The 27,229-nt window shown below is 37.3% G+C and overlaps 1 protein-coding gene across 4 annotated transcripts in view; it reads left to right on the top strand.

The window, feature by feature from the left end:
- CPED1 (cadherin like and PC-esterase domain containing 1) overlaps nucleotides 1-24,805 on the top strand; it is a 296,506-nt gene extending 271,701 nt beyond the window's left edge. For all 4 annotated transcript variants that reach the window (XM_053669962.1, XM_037139671.2, XM_053669963.1 and 1 more), the window contains 4 exons: nucleotides 87-188; nucleotides 569-656; nucleotides 4,804-4,950; nucleotides 22,576-24,805. In XM_053669962.1, coding sequence (XP_053525937.1) covers nucleotides 87-188; nucleotides 569-656; nucleotides 4,804-4,950; nucleotides 22,576-22,794 — 556 coding nt within the window. In that variant the 3' untranslated portion in view covers nucleotides 22,795-24,805. The remainder of the gene's footprint in view (nucleotides 1-86; nucleotides 189-568; nucleotides 657-4,803; nucleotides 4,951-22,575) is intronic.
- Nucleotides 24,806-27,229: the final 2,424 nt, after the last annotated feature.

Genomic DNA, 27,229 nt, shown 5'->3' on the forward strand with positions numbered 1-27,229 from the left:
GGTTCAATAAAATGTGAGGCAATGTCGTTAAAATGTTTACCATCTGTTTCAAGGCAGCATGTGTTGTTTTTCTTTCTGGATTTCAGATCACGTCCCCTGGAGAATTCAGGCCAGACTATTTTGGTTGTTGGTGGTGTTCAGTGGCTTAATTCCAATCACCTGCAAATTATTCACAAGGTTTTAAAGAGGTACATTTCTGTAACAATCATTGTCATTAGTATTTGAAGTAAAAAAATTACTCTTGATGTGACTGAGTTTTATCACAATTTTGTTTAAAGAGTAAGTTGTTTAAAATTAAGTACTTAAAACCTAGCTTAAAATATTCCAATGACAAGATGGCTCTTCAATATCCAAACTTATATTTACTACAGACTGAAGCATGTCCACTGACACATAAAACTCTATCGGAACAAAAAAACTAATATACATCAAGTCTTTAAAATGAGGAATTAGTCTCATTGCCCAATTATCACATTCTAAAGGAATTCCACTTATTTTTTTTATGTAAACACATACATCTAGAGCTGTAGTTGAAGTTCATGACTTTAGAATTCAAATTATTTCACAGGGAAAATTTACTCAGTATCTCCGTGATCATCAAAACGCTGGGAATCGGATTTCATCTGCCAGTGGATGGAGTACATTCCTTGACACAGGTAAGGCCATTTTCTCCAGGCTGTGCGAACTTTGCAGGTCCTGTCTTTGCTGGTATCTGAAAAAGGTACCACTCAATATTAAGCAACCTTTATAAAAATCACACCGTAACTGGTGTGGCTGAGTGGATTGAGCACTGGTTTATGAACCAAAGGGTCACCAGTTTGATCCCAGTCAGGGCACATGCCTGGGTTGTGGGCCAGGTCCTCAGTAGGGGGCATGAGAGAGGCAACCACACATTGATGTTTCTCTCTCTCTTTATCCCTCCCTTCTCCTCTCTCTAAAAATAAATAAAATCTTTTTAAAAATCAAAGGAGATAATATACCTATGGATTATGATTTCAGATCAGTTAGAATTATTCCAGGAGATAAAGAGACTGTAACCCATAATGTATTGTAAATGCTTTGAGTCCTTAAAAGCAGAAAGGGAGTGCCAAACTCTGAAAAAATGAGAACTGATGGTAGATGTGAGGGACTATGCATTAAGCATCTCCTTTCCCTAGTAATGCTTCACACATCTCGAAAGTCTCATGCTGAAACCAGGGATGAAATTGTCAGTATTAATGTGTGCTCTGGGAAAGAATGACTTTTTTGAAGATGATATCTGACTTTTTAAAAAAAACACCTTTGAAGATCATTAGTTTTTTTCTTGGGTTGGATAAATGAAAGCAGTTAGAGACCTCTGACCAGTTCTTATAGAATATAGTAAGTAAGTCTCAACACTGAAGAGAAGTCTCAAAAAAGAACAGAAAGACAACACCTGTAGATAAGGGAACCAGCTGCTCTTGTTCAAGCCCAGAGAGTTCTTGGCAGTTGGGTTTGAGTGTGATTGCTCAAGGGACTGGGGGCTGGGGAGCTCAGGGAACGCTGGGAATCGGAGAGACAGGAAGTGGTCCATTTAATATGTACAATGAGAGAGATTTAATTTGTGTCAATGTTGAGTGTCCCCACCTTTCCCCAGCATAAATTACATAATCCCCTATCTTCTCTTGAAACTTTACCTGCATGGACACCAGATCTCTGATGCAAAAGCAGGAGAACTGGTAGAAAGTGGCCCAAGCACAGCCTCCAAATCTAGCCCCTTGAAGTTGGGAGGGGTTAAGAAATTGAGGTATTTAGGATCTGGGGTAGCTGAAAAGTTTGAGATGGTTGAGGATAAAAGGAGGTGTCCCTTGATAATTTTTGCTCTGGGTTATGAGTTGAATCTCCCTTAACATTATCTGGAGGGTATAGGTCAAGATTGAAATTCCTTCTTGGGGACTCTGGTAGCTCCACTTTGCTTCTTTTACTGTAGATCCTCACATATATTTAGGTTACTAACTTTGAATCAGTTCATCTCAGCAGATAGCATGCATTTCTTACTATCTACCAGATATGGTATGAACCATTATGCCTGACCCCTGGGCTTTGATGGTGTTCATCACTCCTTTCAAACTAAGGAAAGGCAAAAGGATTGAACAAGAGATGGGGAAAAAAGTACAATGAAAGAGACCGGGATAATAGCAGTGGAAGCAGAAAATAAATCTGAACTCCTCCTCATATGCTCCCATGGCCATTCAAGACTTAGCCTCTGCTTTCCTCTGTAGACTTATCCCTCACTTCCACTCTATGTGCACCCATGTACGTACACACTCACACCACTGAGCTCGGTCACGCTGAGGATGTTTTAGTGTCTCAGCGTGACACTAAAGTGATCTCCATCACTTCTCCAGGTCTCTGAAATCTTGGATCCAGCTGTCTCTCTACCTCCTCACCCGGGTAACTCCTCACCAAACACCATTAAAGTGTTAGTTTAAATGCTATTTCCTCTGGGAAGACTTAATGGGCAAACTAGACTCATGGTCTATTCAAGCTATGAGCTCCTATAATATTGCCTTGTGTCGTCATGCATGTCATTCAACAGATAAAGTCCATGGCTGTCTGTCTTCCCTGCTGGAATAATCTCTGTGAGAGGAAGGACCAGAGAGAGAGGGCTGCATTACTCATTCTGGTACCCCTAATCCGAAACACAATATTCAGCACATTGTAGACTACTAAAAAATATCTGTGCCTGAATGAGCGCATGATACTTTGTATGATTTGGCTGCTCCCAGATTGCCCCTTCAGGACTGAGATATTCCACTTGGCTGCTGGAATTGTGGACTAATGATGACTAACTCCTGAATCCCAGAAGAAACTGCCTTTTGCTCCAGAAATGCAGCTTGCTCATATAGGAGTTTCAACACTCAGCCCCTTTTCCTTAATTTGGGCCATTATCTCCAAAGATCCTTCCCAGTCCTAGGACCCCTGGTGGGATTCACAAAAGCTTCTGTTGCAACCACATCACTCTCTTACAGGTGTTGGTTCCAAGACCACCCTCTTGTTAGCCCCCTGCACACAAATTTCCATTTCAGGGTCTACTTCCCAGAGAACCAACTTTTCCCAAGAAAACTTTCTCTAGAAATTGCTTGCTGTAAAGTTCTACATACCATTCATAATTAGATATATTAAAGTTGAGAAAATGCATATAACTGGACAAGCAAAAGCCTACAAACAACATCGAGCATCGTTTTTCATGTGAGAGCACGGAAAAAATTTACATCTGTCCCTTTTCCTCCATATTTCTCCTTTATGGACCTTTTCTATTTCTTACTTTTATTTGGGGGAAAATACTCCTCTTTGAATGTAATGCAAGCATAAGTATGAGAGCATAGTGAAGATAAAAAATTAGACACGTTAGTGTTGCTTCTTTTACCTTGCGGTTGGGTTAACAAATGCAAGTAATTTGTGTTTTTATGTGGAACATGAAAATAATTTTGTTCTTTAGAAAAGGCAGTTTTCTTTAGAGTGCAATTTCTTCTTTTGGTCAGTGTGGGGTTGCCAGGAAACAGACAGTAAGAGAAGATTAGCAGAAGGGGATTTAGGAGGGAGAGGCCTGGGAAGACTGGGGAGGACAGGAGTAGGCAGGAAGACTCTCAGATCCCAGCACCCAATGCACATCACTCAACCTCACACCAAGCACTTTTTGAGTTCACTGTGTATTGGGACCTGTGTTTTGCTGTGGCATATCTGATAGAAAGTGTGTGGGAGAAGGATGAAGTGCACAGGAAGAGCCTCAGACAGCAGGTTAGCCTGAGGAAATCTTGGCCAAGCAGATACTGGAGCTAGAGTAGAGGAGTTCCTCTTCTTGACAGTGGACCTGAACTAGAACTCCTATGGAGTGTGATCATTGCCTTGGACATGGTTGGGGAGGGAGGAAGGAATATGATCCAGAGAAGCAGCAGCTGGAGCTGTCATTCAATTCTGCTGCTCCATCCCCAAGACACGCTCCCCTGCTCTTTTTCCCCACCCCCATCCCACTGACAAACCTGTCTGGGTACTGGAGCCACCTCTTGAATCCCCACTGTCCAGCCGTCCCCTTTTGCCTGGCAGAGCTATTTCCTTTTCTCTATTATCCAGAACCTGGTATATTTGCCCATAATGAAAAACTTAGTGAATGTATACATATCTGTTTCCTCTATTGGAATGTAATGTCTTAAGAACAGGAGCCATGATTTATTTATTCTATTCCCGTCACTCAGCACAGAGCTAAAATAGATTTTTAGATTTTGTGATTTTTTAATTTTGGCTTTTAAATTGAGAAGGTTAGATATTTCCTTAGACCTTGTGGACAATAAAGCTAACTACTTTGTATAGGAAGGGAAGTTCCAAACTGTACATCACTGTAGATACTTATGTGTTGCTGTTTTATTTATACATAGATGTTTACATTTGTGTCTTGAATTAAAAAATTATAACACAGCCCTGGCTGGTGTAGCTCAGTGGATTGAGCACGGGCCTGTGAAGCAAAGGGTCGTCCGTTCGATTTCCAGTCAAGGCACGTGCCTGGGTTGCAGGCAAGGTCCCCAGTAGGGGACACATGAGAGGCAACCACACATTGGTGTTTCTCTCCCTCTCTTTCTCCTTCCCTTCCCCTCTCTCTAAAAACAAATAAATAAAATATTTAAAAAATTAAAACACATCGTTATTGAAGAAATTTATGTGAAATTCTTTATCTTGAAATAAGACAAATTGGTAAAAAAGATGGCATTTATACAATTTCTACTTGATTTATTAAATCATAAATGATGCTCTTAATAAAAATTATCATTCTTCTACTTTGTAATACAGAATGAAGTACAGAACTTATGGAAAGAAAACTTGATTATTCTGGATACTGCAAAAAAATATGGCTATGAAGTGGTGGACACGTTCACTATAACAATGGGGCGATACAGAGAGTTTTTGCAGGGGAACTGTGGATGCCATTTCCATGAGGTATTTATTCTGGATTTCTGATTTTTGTAGCTTTTGATTTTTTAAAATGTTCATTGTATTTTTAATTGCATTGTCAGTCTTATTTTGCATAAAAAGCTATGTCAGGGGAGATTAAATAATGTGTTCATCATCACTCAGCTGAAGCATGTAGAAATCACAATTCAAGGCAACAAAATGAGGTGTTTCAAAAATAATAATGTTTACAGAGACACTTAAAAACCAGGATCTTTTGTCAATTCAAGCAAGAATATGGGATCCTGGAGAGCATTTGCCTTGTCTAATGACACTAAGCTTTCCCATGAGAAATTGTGTTCAAAGTGGTAGATGTCTTTAGTGGAGGCAGCTTGAAAAGTCAAACTATTGATATGCTAAACTAATGAATGACCTTCCTGCTTTGGTTTAGTCAATGCATAACCAGAGGGCCTGTCTTTTGAGTAACTTTCTCCCTTAGTAGTGAAAATGATTTTATTTGTCCTTTTTTTAAAATATATTTTATTGATTATGCTATTACAGTTGTCCCATTTACCCCCTTTATTCCCCTCCACCTTGCACACCCCTCCCACATGCATCCCAGCACCCCTTTAGTTCATGTCCATGAATTGTACATGTAAGTTACTTGGCTTCTACATTTCCCATACTATTGTTACACCCCCCCCCTCTATTTTCTACCTACCATTTATGCTACTTATTCTCTGTACCTTTTCCCCCTCTCTCCCCCACTGCCTCCCATGCTGATAATCCCTCCATGTGATCTCTATTTCTGTGATTCTGTTCCTGTTCTAGTTGTTTGCTTAGCTTGTTTTTGTTTCTGTATTTCTAGATTCAGTTGTTGATAATTATAAGTTTGTTGTTATTTTACTATTTATAATTTTATCTTTATTTTCTTAAATAAGTCCCTTTAGCATTTCATATAATAAGGGCTTGGTAGAAATGAACTCCTTTAACTTCACCTTATCTGGGAAGTGCTTTATCTGCCCTCCCATTCTAAATGAAAGCTTTGCTGCATAGAGCAATCTTGGGTGTAGGTTCTTGACTTTCATGACTTTGAATACTTCTTCCCAGCCCTTTCTTGCCTGTAAGGTTTCTTTTGAGAAATCATCTGATTGTCTTATGGGAACTCCATTGTAGGTAATTGTCTCCGTTTCTCTTGCTGCTTTTAAGATTTTCTCCTTATCTTTAATCTTGAGTAATGTAATTATGAAGTGCCTTAGCATGTACTTTCTTGAGTCCGACTTCTTTGGGACTCTCTGAGCTTCCCGGACTTCTTGAAAGTCTATTTCCTTTGCCAGATTGGGGAAGTTCTCCTTCATTATTTTTTCAAATAAGTTTTCAGTTTCTTGATCTTCCTCTTCTCCTTCTCGCACCCCTATGATTTGGATGTTGGAACGTTTAAAGTTGTCCTAGAGGTTCCTAAGCCTCTCCTCATTTTTTTGAATTCTTGTTTCTTCATTCTGTTCTGGTTGAGTGTTTATTTCTTCCTTATGGTCCAAAACCGTTGATTTGCATCAGTTTCTTTCCTGTCACTGTTGCTTCCCTGAACATTTACCTTCATTTCACTTTTCGTAGCCTTCATCTTTACCTGTATTTTGTGACCATACTCAACCAGTTCTGTGAGTATTCTGATTACCAGTGTTTTGAACTGTGCATCTGATAGGTTGGCTATCTCTTCATCACTTAGTTGCATTCTTTCTGAAGCTTTGATCTGTTTTTTCATCTGGGCTTTTTTTTTTTTTGCCTCTGCATGCCTGTAAAATAGTAAGGGGCAGAGCCTTAGGTATTAACCAGGGTGAGGCAACCCACTTGGCTGTATCATGGTGCTGTATGTGGAGGAAGGGTTCAAGAGGGAACAATGCCACTTGCTCAGCTCTTGATTGGCTTTCAGTTCCTTCCTCTACTACCCACAAGCAAATTGGGCCCTTCTGGTACTGATTCCAAGGTGGGTGGATTTGTATACATTCTAGAACCCTGTGAGTCTTTCCATTGAACTCTTCTGTGAAGCTGGGAGTTTCTCCTGTCAACTCAAACCTCACCTTTTTTTTCAGTCAGAGGTTTTGAGGCTTTATTTTCCTTTGCTGGAACCCTGGGTTGTGTGGTCTGTCTCACTGCAGTTCCTCCCGGTTTACCTGCACACGAATGTAGGACCACCCACCCCACCAGCCTCTGCCTCACTGGGTCTACCAGCAGCTGCCTTCCCCACCCAGGTCCTCCAGCCCCAGGCTGCTGCCTTGCTGTGAGTCCTCTATGCCCCAGCTGCCCACCTCTGCCCCACCTAGTGGTCTGGATAAATGTTTCTTCTTTAACTCCTTGGTTGTCACACTTCCATACAGTTTGATTTTGTTTTGACTGTTTTGACAGTTACATGTCAGTTCTGGTTGTTTTTGTTTTTAAATCTGTTGTCCTTTTTTTTGCTTGCCTGAGGAGGCAAAGTGAAATAAAATGATTCTGGCTAGAAATAAAAATGATTTTATTTGTAATAACTAATTTAATAGGCTTAGCTAATAAGATAATAACAAAATAATTTTATCCTTTCCCCTCTTGTCTTTTCAAACCTCTCTGTGGACTAACTTCTCCCCACCACTTGAATAAAATCTTGCTAAATCCCATAACTTAAAAAGCACTTTAAGATAATTAAAGGTCTCCAACTCCAATCATTTCTAGGTGTAAGAAGAATATATTTTCAGTACTAAAACTGTGCAGGCCTGTGTTTATAGCACATAAAGTTATTTCCTTCTCCCAGCTCAGACCTGCTTTGGTCTGGAAAGCCTGAAGTAGCAGAGAGGGAGCAGGGGGATTCTTTCCTATTTCTTCACCTTGCTTTTCTACTTTTCTTCTCTCATCCCTTCTTCTCTGGGTCAGGTTAGAGAGGAGGTGTTAGGGCAACATAAGTCTTACTTGACTGGCATAAGCATGATGATTGATGCTCTGATTATAACATGCTAATTCTTTCTTTTTGGGGTGCCTTTGTGCACTTCTTTGAAGGCACCTCCCACTGAGGTCCTATGAAAATAGTTCCCTCAAGAGGCAATACCATTCATTGCTGCATTCCTGCCTTGGCCCCTTGACTTCTAATTTGTCCATTCTTCTGGGGGAGTCATGTTGCCCATTCAGAAATCCTCTTGGAAAATGTTCAGAATGGCACTAGGCTTGCTATACTCGATTGCCAACATTTGGTCTACAAGAAACACCCATGCATCCTTGCTCAGCTGTTGCTGGAAATACATTCAGCACCCCCCCCACTCCAGTGCAGCCCTCTCTCTTTTTTTTTTTCTCTTTTTTTCCCTGACTCTCACTCTCACTCTCTCACTTTCTCTGCTACAGTAAAGCTGAACTTTTGCTGTTTTATACTGGTTCTATCACTCCCCAAGCTCCAAAAAACACAAGTCCATCTCTCAAAGTTGGTCAATGGAAGTGTCTTCTCACTTAAAGTAGTGAGGTAGAAGCTGCCCAAAAGGAAGAGAGACCACAAAGCATTTGGAGAACTTCTTACATAGAAATTCTCTCTTCATTTTCACTTTCCATTTCTTTCATGAAACAAAGATTTGCAAACCTGGATGCTTTCCACATTTTTACATATTTTGCATATATTGTCCAGATATTGCTTAGGAATATGAAATTGCTTGGCTACTGTTGTTTGCTCTGGGACTCAGGAGTTTGCTGAAACTGTGAAGGAGAGTGTCTCATTTGACCATCCTGTCAGATGTTGATTCACTCATTTGTTCTTGCTTGGCCTCCTTTGTAAACCAGGAAGCTATCATTATTGGGTTGACTAGTGAGATGACAACTAAAATTTTCTTCTGGTCTTATTTTTTAGCCTTAAGATGCCTGCTACAATTTATCCTGGTCCTCAAATTTTTATGAATATCCAAAAGCTATTGACACTGCATTGGTTCTTCTGTATGTCCTACTAATGGTTTCATGTTACATTTTTATATGACAAATGGATCTGTATCGCAGAGCAGTGAATGCCTGCACCCACAGCAGAAATCATTTTAAGTTTTAATCTAGAACGTGGAACTTGGGCCATGTTATTGCAGAATAGATTTTAAGCTATAGCATACTGTGTGTCTACTTATTTCTGCCAAGAAAATATAACACCTTTCAGGTGCCTATCCTATTTGAAAAAAGTCAAGTCTTAGAAACACAAGAGCAGGTAGCCTAGAAGAAGAAGAAGAAACAATTAACTTGCAGCTGAGTCAGCCCAATATGAGCTGACCACAAAAACAAACTAAAAGTTGCCAAGCTCGCAGAAAATAGGGACTTTGAAAGATGACATACATCCCTGGCTGGTGTGGCTCAGTGGATTGAGTGAGGGCCTGCAAACCAAAGGGTTGCCAGTTTGGTTTCCAGTCTAGGACACATGCCTTGGTTGCAGGCCAGGTCCCCAGTAGGAGGCATGCAAGAGGCAACCCACACATTGATGGTTCTGTCCTTTGCCTTCTCCCTCCCTTTCCCTCTCTCTAAAAATAAATAAATCTTTAAAAAAATTTTTTAAAAAAAGGAAAGAAATATGACATACATATTGGCTTTTTATCTCTTTTAGGAGAGATTTGTTTATTTATTAGTCATAAAATGTCTTCAGTTAGTATTTAAGGGGAGGGTATCTGTTTTTCTTTTTCAGCTTTAGTGCTCTGGAAGTCTAAAGTAGAAGTCCCCCAGTGATTGCCAGCATGGCTGCAGTTAAAAGCAGAAGATGCCCTCCCCACATGATTGTGTTACACGTACCTCCTGCCACAGCAACAACCAGTTGACACTAATAGTTATGGAATTTGAGAACTAGAAAAAAAAGACTTTTTGAACCACCAGAACTAGAAAATTGGATTATAATTATTAATAATAAAAACTATTGTTAATCATATAATAATGACTTAAGCATATAAGGTAAAATTATTTCACTCAATTGATTTTACAATTTTTTGTGTGGAAATATTGGATAATAATTACTTTTTTTTGAAACTCTACTTTTTAAAATCCTCATCTGAGAACATGATTATTCATTGATTTTAGGGAGAGGGTAAAAGAGGGAAAGAAACTTCCATGTCAGAGAGAAACATTCATCAGTTGCCTTTCACACTCACCATGGTGGGAAACCAAACCCACAACCCAGGCATATGCGCTGACCTGGAATTGAACTCACAACCCTCCAGTTTAGAGGACAACACTCCTGCCAACTGAGCCACACTGACCAGAGCTCTTAAACCCTGTTTTTAATGTGTGCTGTGTAGAAGGCAAGCTATATAGGTTTGCTCTGAATCATCTCAATTGATTCTAAAGCAGTGTTTTCCATTTTGAAGTTTCCATGTTTGAGTCAACATACTTCGAGGAGCATTATTAGCCTTTCTAGTTACCGCACAGAGCTGATAAGATCATCTTTCTCAACTGACTTCCTTCATCACAAAATCTCAAAACTTATTCATCACTTAGGCATAATCATTGCTTAACTTTTGAACAATTTGTACAACTTGTACTTCAGGAAGTTTCTAGTGCTGACACAGATGTTTTATAATCTTTCTAAACCATCACCCAACATCTTGAATCACTGTCAGCTTGTAAACAAGTAAATCTAAAGCTTCTTGAAAAGAGTGGTTTTATGATAAATGTAGCAAGCCAGGAAAAGTAGATTATCAGTCTCATGCAAAAGGTAGAAATAATAACCATTTTTTCCCTGTGTGTTCATCTTATGAAATGGCAAAGGAATTTGTCATACAGTGATTGAAAGAATTAAAATCAGCTCTATTAGAGCCCTAAGAATTTGGATTTGGGAGTCTTGCATCTTCTGGTGTTCAATTACACCATTTCCACAACAGATTCATTCACAGACACCCAAGAAGGATTGGTATAATCATTACAGTAAGATCTTGATGTGTCCTCTTTGATTTGTAATGAGAATTCGGTCATAGACATAACAAGTCTGCTCCAGTGGCCTCTGGTTGCCATAGGTGAAAATGAAGGGCTTGGGGTGTCTGTCTGATGGCAAGGCACCAAGAGAAAATACCTTGCCACCACAAATTTATAAACTATTTTCCAACTGGTATGCATCAGTTTTGACTAAAATGTCTTCACTGATTAGAAAAGCAAGTGTATCTCTTTATGGGTAGAAATGGAATTTTGTTTTCTCAGTGTTTATGTAGGACAACAAATAGGATCCAGGTAGCTCTTGCCCAAGAGTGGTTTTTGGATGATGCCTTTAGTTATGTGGCAAACATCTACTGTCAACAAGCTAAAACCTGGAAAGGATGCAAAAATATTATCAACCCAAACCTAGCTGCAGAAGAGTCAAATCCACATGCAATTACTATGTCATCATTAATCAGTTTAATCCAGGAATTTTCTACCTTTTTCATCTCATAACCCACATAAACTAATTACTAAAATTTGGCAGCACACCAAAAAATTTTTTTTGCCAATCTGACCAAAAAAATAGGTATAGTTGTAATTTATTCACACCAGGTGGCTATTGTTGCGTTGACTACTACTGTTATTTTTATTTGATAATCTAAGGGAAAAGAGTTCAGTGTATTGCATGTTTTAAAAAGTCTTGTGGCACACCAATTGAAAATCACTGGGCTAATCAATTGTACAAACATTATATGATATCTTTATTTTCTGGCAGATGTAACTACAGCTTTTGGCTCACACACATGTAAAAAACTCCCTGAAAGAAGACCCCTGGGGCATCACCACCATGCTCTACTAGCAGCAGGTTCCTTTGATTCTGGCACCATGGAGAAAAGGTTTTCAGTTCTTTTTCAGAGATGATTTTCCATTATTATTGATCTTTATTATATACTCATTATTTAATCCTTTTTCATTTTTCAAGGTTGTGGTGCAACCCCAATTCTATGATATTTATTTATTTGTTATTGTTTTTCAATTACACTTGTCCCCTTTTCCCCCTCTATTGCTCATTATTTAACCTTAATTAAATAAACAAAAGCTTATCTGGCCTAAGAATATTTTTTTTCTGTATTATAGGCCTAAACTTTTTTTCTTTCTACTTCAGATTTTAAAAGTTTATCATGAACATAATGAAAAAAAGCTTTCAAATTTATCTATCTAAAAAGCTAAAATAATGACTTTTAGAGGAAAAAGAACAACTGATCCTAATTGTGTTAGCTTATATACCAGAATTTAACTATCAGCATGGCTATTTTTAATAAACTCATAATAGCAATTTAACTAATCAATTTTTGAACACCTGTGTAAAGCATTGTGTTAACTGATAAAAATGAGCCAGGAGAATATTTTGCACAATTCCCATCAGCATCTCAGCTGATCCTGTCCCCAAAGAAAGAATGAATTCCTCTAAACTTTCTTCTTCTCCAGTAACCCCAAATTTACTCTGTTGAGCTGTTGTGTACAAACTAGAATCATCCTTTACTCCTCCTTATCTTTCTCCAGCCTCCTTACAACCTCCAAGCAGCTCTCTACCAGGACATTTTTACTTCCTAAATTTGCCTTTGATGTTTTTTTTCCTATACTTTGTTCCAACTACCTTGACCTTGTTTACTCCTTTACTTAGTCATGCCACACTTGTTTTCTGAGTTCAGTTCTTAAGCTAAACAGTAGTGATGCAAAAATAAATGAAACATAGTATCTTCCCTTGAGATATTATAGCGGGAGGGTCAAGCATAAAAAGCCATATTATTATACAATGTGTCAAATGGCAAGTTAGAGATATAAATAAAAGCACCAAGAAGGAGTACCTAACCCAATCTGAGGACTGAGTGAAACTCTTCTTGAAAACTTTCCAAGTTGATGGTTAAAGAATGAGTAGACCTTATTCAAGGCAATAGGCTGATGGTGAAAGAAGGCCCAGGTAAAATGTTAACGGCAAAGGAAGACCATTCCAATCCTAAGGGACAGCGTGAACCAAAGTTGCTCTGAAATAACTTGACATTCTCAGGGAATCACAAGTAATTCTGCATATTGTAGAACAACAATCATAAAAGGGCATTGGGAAAAGCAGGCTAGGACCAGATCATGGTAAGAGATTAGACTTTGTCCTGTAGATGATAAAGAGCAAATGCAGGGTTTTAGAGAGAATTGAAATGGTCACCTCTTTATTTCAATTAGGTAAATCTGATAACAGTGAGGAGGGAATATTTGAAGAGGATTATCAGGGAAAGAAGTTAAGAGACTTTCAAAAGTCAGGTGAGAGGTGATAAAGGCTCACCCAAACCAGGACCGAGACAGCAAACATAAGGGAGAAACAGACAAACACAAGCCCTAGATCTTATCTGTGGCATGAGGGAGTATAAAGAATCAAAGACAATTCCCTACTTGGGTGATGGATTAGAGAGCTCAACTGGCAATTGAGATGGAGAACAACTGAGAAGGTGCCGGCTTAGGGAAAAGATGATGAATGCAGTTTTGAACATGTTTTGTTTGAGATGCCTGTAGGGACATCCAGGTGGAGATCTACCACAGGCAGTTGGAGATACAAGAGACAGGGTGGGGCTGGAGATAAAAAGTTGGAAGTAATCAGAAAATAGTAATAGTTTAAACCATAAAAATAGATCGTCTAGAGAAAGTGAGTAGAAGAAGAGCTAAGGAAGAAACTCTCGGAAATACTGACATTTAAGCAGTTTGGAGAAAGGCAAGAATTTGAATATAGACAATAAACTGTTAGAAGACAACTCTGATAGACTGTGGTGCCATGGAAAGCCGAAAAGTGAACATTTGCCAGAAGAGATCGAAACAGGGGTAATATTGTCAAATGTAATAGATCTACTAAGCTGGGGATTTTAAATAATCATTAAGTTTAGCATTGAGAAGGTCCTTTCTGATCACAATAAGAGTAATTTGGGGCCCTGGCTTAGTAGCTTGAGTGACGACCTGTGAACCAAAAGGTTGTCGGCTCAATTCCAAGTCAGGGCACATATCTGGGTTGCAGGCTAGATCCCCAGTAGTGGGCATGTGAGAGGCAACCACACACTGATGTTTCTCTCCCTCTCTTTCTCCCTCCCTTGCTTCCTCTCTATAAACAAACAAACAAACAAACAAATAAATAAGAATAGTTTCGGTAAAATATTGTGGGTGGAAATTAGACAATAGACTGAAGAGGTATAAAAGTGAGAAAAGGGGTCTGGTAAAGCCTTACAATTAGTAAAAATAAGAAATTGGGAAAGACCTTGAATTTAGAACAGAAAATAGTCTGGGGCAGTTTATGGGCAGAGGGAGAATTATCAATACTAAGGGAAACATTAAAAATACAGTAGGAAATAGGACTGCTGGAATAAGGCCCCTGATTACATGGGAGAGGATCAGGTCAAGGACACTGGTGAATAGTTGATAGGGTGCTGGTAAATGAACAAGGTGAGCTGGATGGTCTCTTCTTCCCTAGACTGCTGCAATATTTTCATCCTGGAACATTCACTTTCAACTTCTTAAATTCATCCTTCATACCCCCACCAGGATATTTCTATACTCCAAATCTAATGTTTTTATTTAAAGTCTTTTAATGGCTTTTTAACTAGAGGAGTCGCAGAAGCTCTTACTGACTATTCCTGCACCCCTTCTGTGTAAAATAATTAATCCTCATTCCATCATCTGCAGTTGAATCCTAGTCTTTTTTCCAGGCTGATTACATTAGAGATGAGTGTCTTGGTGAGAATGAATTCATACCATAAGGGAGTCCAGTCGTTTCTGCAATGGTTTGGTATTAAAGCCTGCTCCAAAGGGAGTATCCTGTATTGGATGGTGATAACACCAATTATATTAGTATCTCTCTTTTAAGGTGGATGATTAAATGGAGCAGGAATACAGAGAGTGTCAGTCACTCTATAATGAATGACTGTTATGACCCCGTGAGGCAGCTATTCATCCAAGCCTCTGCAGTATGGGAAGCTAGAATGTCAGTATGCCTATGAAAGAGATGCTGACCCATCACTATTTCATATTCCTAGCAATAAATTGAGGGCTTACTGCCAATCTTCAAGAGCCAAGCTAAGATGGACTTCAAAGTTCCTTGATATACATTTCCTATTCTATGTTTTAATGGTCTAGCCTGGTGAAAGCAGAATCTGTGGTTTGAGACAGACTGTGTATGCCTCCACTTTAAGGATTCTTGAATAATATTAGTATATTAAATGATCCCAAAAGTGCTACAGCAAAAAGACTATTGAGCTTAGTTCGATCCAATTTTTCCCAAACTTTTTTGCCCACAGAACCACTTTTCTTTTTTTAAAATAACTATTAACACCTCACTAAACACACTTGGGGGAAAACTAGCATAAAGGGTAACATCTAAAATCATGCCTGGAGTACAGATTAAAAGTGGCAGATTGACCGCAAGCATTTGTCTTCTCTTCCACTTGAAACTCCACTTAAAAGGCTTTAAAAGCATAAAGCTATTCACTACCAGTCCCCGGAAAAAAAAAAACAGAGTAAGAAATAACTCAAAACAGATAAGAATTGAAGTTCACTTTAGGAAGTTTGACCTAGCCTGCAAAGAAAGTTATAACATAAAGGGTCTTGAGAGGAGAAATGGCAAGTAGAGGCGGGACACTGAATCCCCTGAATAGCTCTGACCCCAAGGAGCCACGCACTGAGGAAGGGAGAGCTAAGGCACAGGTTGGAAAAACCTGCTTAAAAGTCTGTACACAAAACTGGTGGGCCCTAAGTCCCTTCCCCTAGCCCTGCAGTCAAGAACCTACATCCATACATATGATTTCTTTAAAAATTGAACAGCAGAGTCTGGACTCAGAAACACAATTATAGCAAAGACAAATTAATCCAGAGGCTGGAATCAGAAGGATGAAATGTGGAACCCCCTAAACTTCTTCCCAGACCCCTAGAAGACTGGCAGACAGGCACATGTCCCCGCCCTGAACAGGAAGATGGAGAGCTCTTCTGACAAGAAGTCGAAGGTCCACATAGGTCTCCTTTAAAAAGGCCAGAGTGGTGCTGAGCATGTTCCTACAATGCAGCCAGCAGTTGGAAGCCTGGGTCCACACAAATCGTTTCTAAGTTACATTTTAGTTTCTTATTCTTAAATAAAAATTCAAAATTTAAGACAGATAGATGGAAACAAATACTTATGAGTTAAGAGCAAAACAGATTCCAAGAGCCAAGATGCATGTTTAAATTGAGCAGGATAGGAAATTAGCTTATGATCAGACCATTGAAGGTCATTCAAATAGTATTGAAAATTCAGTAATACGAATATTCAGCCACTTAGGAAAATTAGTTTAATGGAGGGGAATGAGTTAGTATCTGGGGAACTACATAGGAGCACAAGAGAGAACCAAGAGTTTAACATTGAATTGGCAAACTACTGGTTGGTAGCCCCTTATAATCAACTTCCCCACCTTCCCACCTCAGAGCAGAATTCGTTCCCAGACCTGGGAACTGAGCTCTATCTAGAGACAGGATTTTAAAGGGCTCAGCTGCCAGAACAAGAAGAGCTGGAGTTTGGGACTGAGACATCACAAATCTGGAAACACCAAGAACACAACAAAAAAAACAAACTTTATTCCTAAAGAAAACTTTACTCTTGCCCTCTAATCCTCAGCATCTTTGACCCATTCAGAAGTTGAACTCCCTTCAGTCAAAACATAGCTTATTTCATGTGGCCATAATTAAATATTGGAGAGGGGGTGAACAAATTTTTATTATCTTAAAAAAGTAAAGGATTTCCTGAAATGGAATTATGAATGATAAGGACTGACTGCTATCTATTAATTGTCATATTTTTATTCCATTTTGGTGCATTCTTAGACTGCTTGTTGAGGTGCTCATAAATTTATGACAGGATCTTAAATTGAATGTCCTGTCTGCAGAATGACTGTACCAAATAAGGACTTCAACTGTATACATTCATCTGGAAAGACTGCATTAATCCATTCTGCCTGGTCAGTCTCCTGTTTTTCAACCTTAGGAAGCCATTACCCTCCGTCTTCTTCAGATCCCATTGATGACTGTGAAACACGCTTGTAGTCAGAACTCCTCCCCTAATCCAGTCGAGAAAGATTTTGGAACATTTGCACCACTGAAAATTGTTTCCTATTTTGTTCTGTGGCTCTGGAAACACATCAAAAGTTCTTTGGGTGTTATTCAGGTCAAGATCAGTTTTAGGAAAGGTATTTGCATCTAATCTGCCTGACACTTTTCCAACTCACCAAGCTTTCTTTGTTTGTACTGGCTTTTTGAAAATTCAAAGTTATTGCAGTGCAGCAATTACTTGAAATAGTAATACACTCATCCTGATGAACATTTATGTGAAACCAGTTTTGAGTGTTGAAGATACATGCGTTTAACAGTATAACTTGTAAAGTTAGTTTTGGTGTGTATTTTATGACAGTTTTTCATTTGTTTTATAAGTCTTGAAATAGCCATTGGCCAAGCAAGTCCAGTTGGATGGTGGCTATTTGTTTGCCTTCTAAAATGTCTGTGTCCTCAAGTCCTTATTTATGTAGAGACGTGGAAAGATCTGCCACCATAAATGGAGATATTTTAGCATATAAAAAATCTATGAAAATGTAAAAAAGTTACTTCTACACGTCAAATCGCAGAATTTTGATTCTTGTAATACTGAGTCATAGAAAAATTTGATCATCTGCATACCTTGTAATAGCTCATATTTATAGAATGTAATTCTAACTCCAAAATTATTCTTCTTTAAGTTTCTATAAGTAAAATATATATTAAAATATATCATTGTTTTGAAACACTGTAATCTTCACTTGAAAGTCTATTTCTCTATGAAACAATCTAAATTTGAACATTGCTGAGAAAAATTTTAGTATTATACTAATACTCGTGATTATAAAACAGTGCTGATCCAACAGCTCATCACACTTTCTGGAGAACAATTGCCCTTCACTATCTCCTTCTAATTTTAAGTATAATTTGACAAAGCAAATTCAAAAGGAAAATAGCAATAAAAACTTAGAGACAAGAGGTTAGTTTGGATTAGTTTAAAGTGGCAAAAAATTTTGTCATTTAACTATCATTTAAAGTAATGTAAACATTTGCCAAAGCACATATGCATGTATGATTAATCAGATGTAGTAGTTCCTTATTGCTCTAGGTAGGCATGTCTCTTTCTCAGTGGTAGCATCATATGCACCCAGATTTAGAGAGGCATTTAAAAGTGTCAAACTATTAGGATTTGTGTCTGATTGAGGTGACCACTGTACACAAACATCTATAGTCTTTTACCTCTGGTTCAAGGCCTAAATCTTTCACTGACATTTTCTAACAGCTCATTTTTGTTTATTATTATTATTATTATTTTGTACCAGAGGCAAACTAACATTTAGTATTGCTAATAGCTCTCCTTCAAACCCACATTCCAGTTGACACTTTGGTTAGATTTTCATGATCCCAAATGGTCCTTGCATTTTGAAAGGGACCCAAGTGGGCACATTTCCACCCATGAGATCAAAGGAAAGAAGCAAATAGCTCTTGATTGTACAGGTATCAAGCATTTTTCATTTGTATAATATTTCTAAGCCTTAAAATTACAGCTTACTCTTTTTCTTCCACTTTGGAGTCCATAAAAGGAGGTAAAATAAGGTAATATTTTAAAACTCAGATATAATAGTGTGACGCCAATGCTGGATACTGAATTTTACAAATAAGTTCAAAGAAATCATAGCCTGTGAGCAGATTATCATGCCTATCATAAATTAGCACTAAGACTTTTTAAAGTCCTACAGAACTATTCATTACATGGAAACAACATGGTGCCTGACCTTGGGAGCTGGTCTCAGACAATGTCTTTGAAGTCATTTTGTTCTTGTTCTTACTTCAAGTATCTTAGACATGTGTCTTTATATAGTCCTCTTGAGGGTAGGGACCATATCTGAATTACTTCATGTGTTTCTCAACGCAGAGACCTCTGGAGATTAAAAAGTGGATAATGTATGGAAAAATATACATAATTAAAATTTAACTTTATAAGACATAGCATTATTTGGCTTCTCTTCTACTATTTCTCTATTATTAAAGAATTACATGGATTCTTACTAACTCTAAAAATTTAAAAATTAGTATTTACAATAGAAAAAACTCCTACATTATATATCTCCCAGTGCTCACCCACTTCTTCATTGGAGGCTGCTAGCAGTTTGGCACAGAGGTCCACTCCAAACGTGCTCTCTTGATTTTAATCCCATGCAGTTAAAACTATTATACTGCCAACGTTTATGGTCACTGGATTTATATTGCATTGGACTTTATTTAAAACTACTATATTTCTTCATAAACATTTGAGGGACCAATAACGGTTCATTAAATGTGTTTTAATCCACAGCATGAACATTCCTATTCTTTCTCTCTCAGTATTAAGTTCTGCTCATACATGGTTTATACAACTGACATACTCAGTCAATTGTTGTTGGAAGTTGATTCCATTCATACTGATGAATAAATGTCTGGTACTGAATGTCCCCCTCATTATTACTGTTTTTTCACAGATGGGCTTGGTTATTTTCTTATGTTTACTCTTAAATATGTATTTTAGAATTTCTTTGTTAAGTTCCTCCCAAATCCTGCTGTGATTACCACTGTAGTAGTACTTTATTTAGTTTGGGAGGATTTGTCTTTCTATTTGCTTATGTTTTCTTTCATGTCTCATTAGACTTTTGATGTATTCTTTACCTGCATTACTGTTGAAGTTAATGATGTTGTTTCAATAGTGTAATGGGATATTTTCTGTTTTATATTTCCAATGAATTATCAATATAATATAGAAAAGACGTTATTTTTTAAGCATTACATTTCTAGTATCTCATTATTTTTCTGTAGATTAAAGTCTCTTAGATTCAATTTACAATAGAATTTTGGAGATTTATTTTCCATCTACATATTGACAGATCAAAATGGAAATAATTCTTTCTTTGTACATTTGTCAGCTTTCAGGACTCAGTACCAGTTTGATACTGGGTTGTCAAGACAACTAGAAAACTTATCATCTTTTGTGATTTCCTGAAAAATAGTGTTGAGTGGAAACCAGCTGCATTAAGTCGTCGTGCTAACCTGGGCACGTGTGCAGGCGTCCACCAGAAAAGCGAAAAGGATGCCCTGACACTGCAGGTGGCAAAAGGCTGGCCCTCAGAACCCAAGGGCTGTCCCATGTTTCATTCTCAGAGGTCAGCTTAGTGATTTAGAAAGAGAAATACATGACCGAACTTTCTATGGTGATATGGCAAAATATTGACTTTACTCCTGAGTGAAAGCATCTGCTTCAGCAGATGCACTGGAATTATGCGTTTCTGTGTGTCTCTTTTATGAATCACACTGAAGGTTGTTTCGTGTGTCTACACTAGCATTATCCAGCCTTTGTAATGCAACTTTAAACCCAGCCCTGAAATCACACAGAACATTCAAATAATGTTGGAAGTACTATAACCTTTTGCATTGGGATGGACTTATTTTTTTTAATTTCACATGTAATTAGCATGCAGATCATCAGGCAATTGCAAAAGCCAGAATGTGAGATAAAATTATATAAACAAAAGTAAACTTATTTTGGCTTCAGAACACTGCAATAATATTTTTTCAGGGTCGGATGTAATATTTATGCTGAAGAGTTTCCTTAAATAAACTTTTAAAATGTTTACTAATCTTGCTATCACTGAGTACAGACATCTTCCCAAATGGACAAAACCTTAGGAAAACATTGGGGCACCTCCCAGCCTATCATATTTAAAGCTCTAGTACAACCAAACAGAGGTAGGAGGAGCTGCACACAAAAGAAACTTAAAGCCTTGGAACCTGGAATACTAATCAGCGGGTAATTGCAAACTGACCCCTAAATTAGGATCCACCGGGATTCCCTACCACAAACCACTGATTTCACTGGACTTCTCAACAATCATGGCCCTGAGGGACTGATCATGAAAAGCCAAATCTCCCATAGCTACAGGAAAACAATTCATTTCCTTGGCATTAACAGGGTATAATTGGTTTTAAAATGCATTGCTGTTAACATTATTTCTTAAAAAATGAGAATAGATTTAATGTTTTTATGATTATGAAGTAATGCACATTTGTCTTATTAATTTTAAAAAGTCAAGACTGAAAGTTACAAAGAATACATTCTACTTTTATTGAAATTATTGGGATGACATTGGTTAATAAAATTATATAGGTTGTAGGTGTATGATTCCACAGCACATCACCTGTATATTTTATTGTGTGTTTACCACCCCAAGCCAATCACCATTTAGTCCCCCCTTCACCTTCTTCTACCTCCTCATACCCCTCTTTCCCTCTGGTAATCACCACACTGTTGTCTGTGTCTATGAGATTTTTCTTAATCCCTTTAAATCACCTATAATTTTTCCACCCAAAAATTACTACTGTTAACATTTTGATATAGATCATTACAGAATTTCTCTTTAAAAATATTCTAAAAAGGTTCATGCTCACTTGCAACATAACTAAAAATACTTATCTTCAAAATAGTTATTATTTTTAAATATTACATATATTTGGAACTGTTTAATTGCATCCTCTTACATGAGATCAAAAACATATATCATTATAAAACACTCAAAAAGAATTTTAAATATTCATGTTAAATGTGTTGACTTCATTAGTTATCAATAGCACACATGTGCATATTGAACCAAAATTAGTGTCTTACAATGGCATTAATATGACAGAATTCATGATTTGTTATTAATTTGTAAAGACACCCAAAACAGTTTCTCTCCTCCCTATTTCCCAGCCCCCCTCGATCTCTGTCTGGGTCCCCACCTAGTTCACTCTGATCATTGTCACTAATATCCCAATGATTATACTGATGAAATGATCAAAGCTGAAAATGATAGAATTCCACCAGGACAACTTTTTTGTAAACTGTACAAGTAGACAGTAAATATGGCCTCTTTCTATATGTGTGTCATTAGTCATGAAATATCTGTGATTAGAATCACAAAGAAACTATTAATATACGTGTATGTTTCCTCTGGGGAGGGAATTGAGTGGTTGGAGGTGGGGGCCAGGAATGGGAAGGAAATTTCTTACTATATAACGTTTTGTGCTTTTATCAATGTTTTTTATAATGCCAATTCAAAAATTTAAAAATAAAAATGTGTATGCATCTGTACAAACAAGTAAAGGGTTATTAGCTTAACAAGGCATAGGCTGCTCCTCCGGTTCCATCGCTGGGTAGGTGCCCAGAGAAACGAAATCACTAACTGTAACAATGTCATATTATGACTGTGCAATGGGAAAATAATTTTACTCTAAAATAGTTTGAGTTGTCATTCTCTAAAAGGGTGCCATGACAGATTTAGAGTACCATGTTTGAATCAGTGATTCACAAAAGGCAAGTTCACATCCTCTATATGCGATAGCATCTGGCTTGAACGTGTACACACACACACACACACACACACACACAGCAGTGTGGTAGAGGAACACCAGAGGCTGTTCCTTAGTTATACTGGGTACAGCTGCCCTGAGGTAAGAAAGGTGGCAGAATTCTAGCCTAAATCTTGGTGTTTTCTAAAAAAAATGAGATACTCTAGTTCTCAGTCATTATAATGCTCTTTAGGCGGCATTTTTGTGATAGAAATGGTGCTCAAGTTTGTGAGTTAGTTACAACACTCTATGCACAGCTCAAATGCCCTTGATGCTGCCTCACTACTTTTTTTTGTTCTTGATTTGCAGGTAGTAAAATCAAAGTTATCCAAAGAAAATCACTTTATTAAAATAAAACAATCAAGAAATCATACTGTGGGGAAATATTTCAACAATCACAGCAAACTACGACAACAACAAGACTTGATAACCAATGTTCAATCGCCATATCATGTCAGAGGTCCAATCAACCAGGTTTATTCTGAAATTCTACTCAGCAGGATGTGTGCAAATAAAGGAACTGTGTAGACTCCCTGGAGGAAGACCGAACTCGGACTTGAAGACAAACCACTCACTTGGATGATTGCCTAAGAACCAAATTCTCTGCATCACGTGTATTTTAGATTCACCACATGCACTCAGGCACACCATCACACACACACACACACACACACACACACACCAATGCACACATTCCTAAAAAAGTAATGACACTTTTTTCTTACAGCTTGGTAAAGTTAAGATGTGCACTTAAAATCAGTTGGTTATCTATGTGGGGGACAGAGCTAGAAAAAGGTTACTGGAGACATAATATGAACAAGAACCATTGTGGGCTAGGTGTTGCATTGTGATAATCAAGAGACACAGGGCTCTGGCCAGTGGGGCTCATTTGTTTGTAGCTTGGAGCATCATCCTGTAACTGAAAGATCATTGATTCAATATCTGGTTAGGGCACATGCCCAGGTTAAGGGCTTAGTTGGGGTACATGCAGGAGGCAGCCAATTGGTATTTCTCCACCAACGTTTCTTTCTCTTTCTCCCTTACCCCCTCTCTCTTGAATGAGAGTGAAATAAACCCTAACAAAGAGAGAGAGAAATACAGACACATGAATTACGTGGAAAAAAGGATAATGCTCTGAATATTATGTTATCTTCTCTATTACGACATTAATATTGAAAAGGGTAAAAAAGTAACTACATTCCACTTGCAAGAAGGGATTTCACCTGTGTCCTTTACCGGGAAAAAAAACATGGTGTTTATGATGACTTCAGCTTTGGGAATGTAATGCTTATTTAAAATTTTTTCCCTATGATTTTTAAATTTTATAACTGAAAGGAAAAAAGCAAGAATGCTCCACAAAGGCATTCTAATAGATTCTATGAAAGACATAAGAAGTGTAATAATTACAGTTAAAACATCAGTATGTGTCACTTTGTACTCTTTGTCATTTTCATTAGCATTCCCTCCTATCCTGTCCCTGAAGTTGGATGGGTAACTGCAGTCTAACTAAATATGTAATTTTAAAGTGTGAAACAAAGTGTAGCTCCTCATGTATACTTTGTTTATTTAATTGACGATATTGTTTAAAAAAGAATTGACTGCCCTTACAGCCCTATATAATGTAAGATTACAATTACATTTTATGTAAATATTTTGCAAAGGATAGGCATTCTCAAGTGCACAGGCATTTATTTCCACAATGCATTTGCATATACCCACAAATACTCCTATATTACTAGTAACTATACTTTTATTTCCCTGAACAACTGTATCTAATTCAAATTTAGAGTAGGCATAAATTACTTTTATTAAAACAATTGTACATACATATAAAACATCTGATTCTAGTATTGAGAACTTGTCCTTTAATATTCTAATTTCAAAATAGTAAATTTCTTTATTTCACAAATATTTCATTGTGAAATAACATCTCACAGTTATAATGGTTTTTAAAGGATTCTTTTTCATTTGGAGGAAAAAAGACCTGAGAGGGTTAATTCAACACATGGCTGAAATACCAAATGTACAAATACCTCAATTTTATTGCCTTATAAAAAATAAAACTATTTTGATCGATCAGTTTCTTACTATGAATATCCACCTCCTTTAAATATTCTATTTTTATACATATATTTTTATATGAAGGTAACATAAATTTATATATAACTATTTTAAATTATATTTAAGCACAAATATCACAATATAAGCAAAACATACCTACATTTTATAGATGATAGATTTTTTAAAAGAATGGTACAGAATTCACTTTTAAAATGAGTTTTTTCCTAATATCTACAGCTACATGTAAGCATCATTTTTAGGTTTTCAGTCATTTGTTTTCAGTGAAGATGTTGCTAATTCATGCAGCCTCTCTGAGTTTTAATGTATTATATTCTCTGTAACAGGGTTATAGTCAGTGAATGTTTCTTGCAATTTACTGTCAACCTAATAGTGATTGTCTGAGATTTGTCTGGCATTTACCTCTTCTCTATTGAAATAATAATGAATTTTGGACATAATTGTAATGATGGTATTAATAAATGCCTTCTTAGTCATATTCTGTGTTCAGAGTATTTTTTTATTTTCTTTTTCAATATAGGTGTACAACCATACAAACAGTGACCACTTGGTACATAGATTATCTGGCAGACTCAAATATTGCAGTGTGGTTGATAAGATAACTACACTCCAACCCTGGTATTTTCTAAGTTTTCATCAGATGAACTCCCAGTTGAACAGTGACCAAAGCTTTTGAACATGGTGCTTTAATAAGCTTTTCATTTCTTATGCTAAAGCACTAAAATGCTAAGAAACATTTTAATTACTCCTTAATTGAAAAAAAAACCCTACAGTGTATTTTACCTTGGTGAAATAGGTGTGTGTGTATGGGTGTGTATTTGTATGTGCTTAGCAAGTTAATTATTTGAATATAAAAAATAAGAGAAGGCATTTTATATATTTTTAGATATAAAAGTTAAATGAAGTGTATTTTTTTGGTAAAACTGATTAGTATCCAATCTAAACTAAACTAAACTAAAGAAAACATTTATAATATTAAAAGTCAAGAATAACTGCATAAGTATTTCCAAGCATCACTGTTGACCTTGTGGGCAGTGTGTGTGTGTGTGTGTGTGTGTGTGTGTGTGTGTGTGTGTGTGTGTGGGTGTTTAACAGCTCAGTGTGCCGCTGCCAGCCATCCAAGTGGGAGAATAAGATCCTGGAGGGACAGCGGAGAAAGAAGGGCTTACCACTGCCTGCTGGTTGCGTTTACACTTGGGTTATTTAATCTTCCTCATGATAGTTGGCCCATGCCTGGCAGTCATCGCTACAAAACTATGATTCCTACTTGGAAAACAGTGGTGAAAAAAATCACTGATTTTTGAAATGGAAATCATTCCTGTACTGTTTATTGGGGGAAATATAACACTGTTATGCATCAAAGTTTCTCCTCTTAGTTCCAATTCACTGAAGGATTCCTGGATACAAAAACTGGTCAAAAACTATGTAGCCCAACAAGAATTATTTCAAAGCTGTAATACTTTGGCATTAGGGAGTGGTGGGAGAGGAAGCAGGAGTCCAATGTAAAAATAAGGTTAAGAGCATGGCAAGATGATTAGGGTTAGGATCTTATTAAATTTTATCTTACAGCGCAGGTGGCAAACACAAGGCCCCCGGCCGAATCCATTCACCTTGTTTTATCCAGCCCAGCACCCTATTTCTACCCGGTGGCAGTGCTGAGCTCTCGCTGAACTGTTAAGGAGTAGTTTACATTTACATAGTCCTAAAATTACATTCGGCCCTGTGAAGGCAACCTCGAGGCCAGTGTGGCCCTGGGTGAAAATGAGTTCGACACCCCCTTCTTATGGGCTCCTTAAGCTGAGTAAATACTGATGCTCCCAAAGCATCAGTATCTAAAAAATTTCTCTGTGAATTTTCCTCTTATAAACAGAAAGAAATAAAAATGTCATCAAAATTAGTGGCTAGGATTGTGTATTTAAAATGAACAAATGTAACTTTGGGTAAGCTCATACGGGCTGATAACTTCAAAAGTATGTATGCAGCACAAAATGATATGACAGCAGATTCCAGTGTTTTGGCTGAGTGGAGAAATAATTGCTCTGCAAAGGCTCACTGTAGGTTTTTTCAATATGTGTTTAAAGTTCAAATGATTTTGATTGCTCTCAGAAACTAAGACATTTTGATAGATCACTTTGACTTAGGGGATGAACCAGGAGTTGTTGCAAACCCCAAAGACCCGCTAAATACAGCGTGATGCTGCCAGTGCCTGCAGACTAGGTTTTGTACTTGGCAGGGCTTCTAAGTTTTCATACTGTCCAAGAACATTTTATCATGTTTTTATTACTGTGGAAACTGCTATTATCACCTTCCACATTTCTTTTATGATTCACTCAGTTGGTGTAGGGGGACTGTAGAACTCATTTTTTTCTAAGGGTTCTTAGGAAAAACCATGTGCTCTAGCGCATGTGGTCCTCCACAAGTGGTGCTCCATTTGTTTTCTTTCTGCTCACTGAAATATAAAAAATTTGCTTGATGGCTCTAATGAATGTCGGATCACTCTGCTTTAACACACTCAATCTACAGTCCAAAAACTGACTTTTAAAGTGTATCAGGGATGTTGGCAATTTATAAGCCTATTTGCAATATAACTGGAGATAATTAAACCCAAGTAATAATAAAATTAAAATAGCAACGTTTAGAGAAAACACTATAAAAAGGGATTTATATTCCTACAGAGTCATCATATTTAGGTAGATTAGGTTTTGAACTTGATTTATGCTGACTGGCTTACTATGAGGAGCCATTTAACATATCTAACCAAACTATTTACTTAGGAAATATCTGTGTACCCTCATATTATCATTTTTATTATATAAAAAAGTAATTCATATAAATTTATTTAAATCTTTGATATTTTTAAAAAGTGAAGTAAATACAATGGGTT

Source organism: Artibeus jamaicensis, unplaced genomic scaffold, assembly GCF_021234435.1.
Source record: "Artibeus jamaicensis isolate MK-2021 breed Jamaican fruit bat unplaced genomic scaffold, CSHL_Jam_final contig_540, whole genome shotgun sequence".
In the NCBI taxonomy this organism is placed as follows: domain Eukaryota; kingdom Metazoa; phylum Chordata; class Mammalia; order Chiroptera; family Phyllostomidae; genus Artibeus; species Artibeus jamaicensis.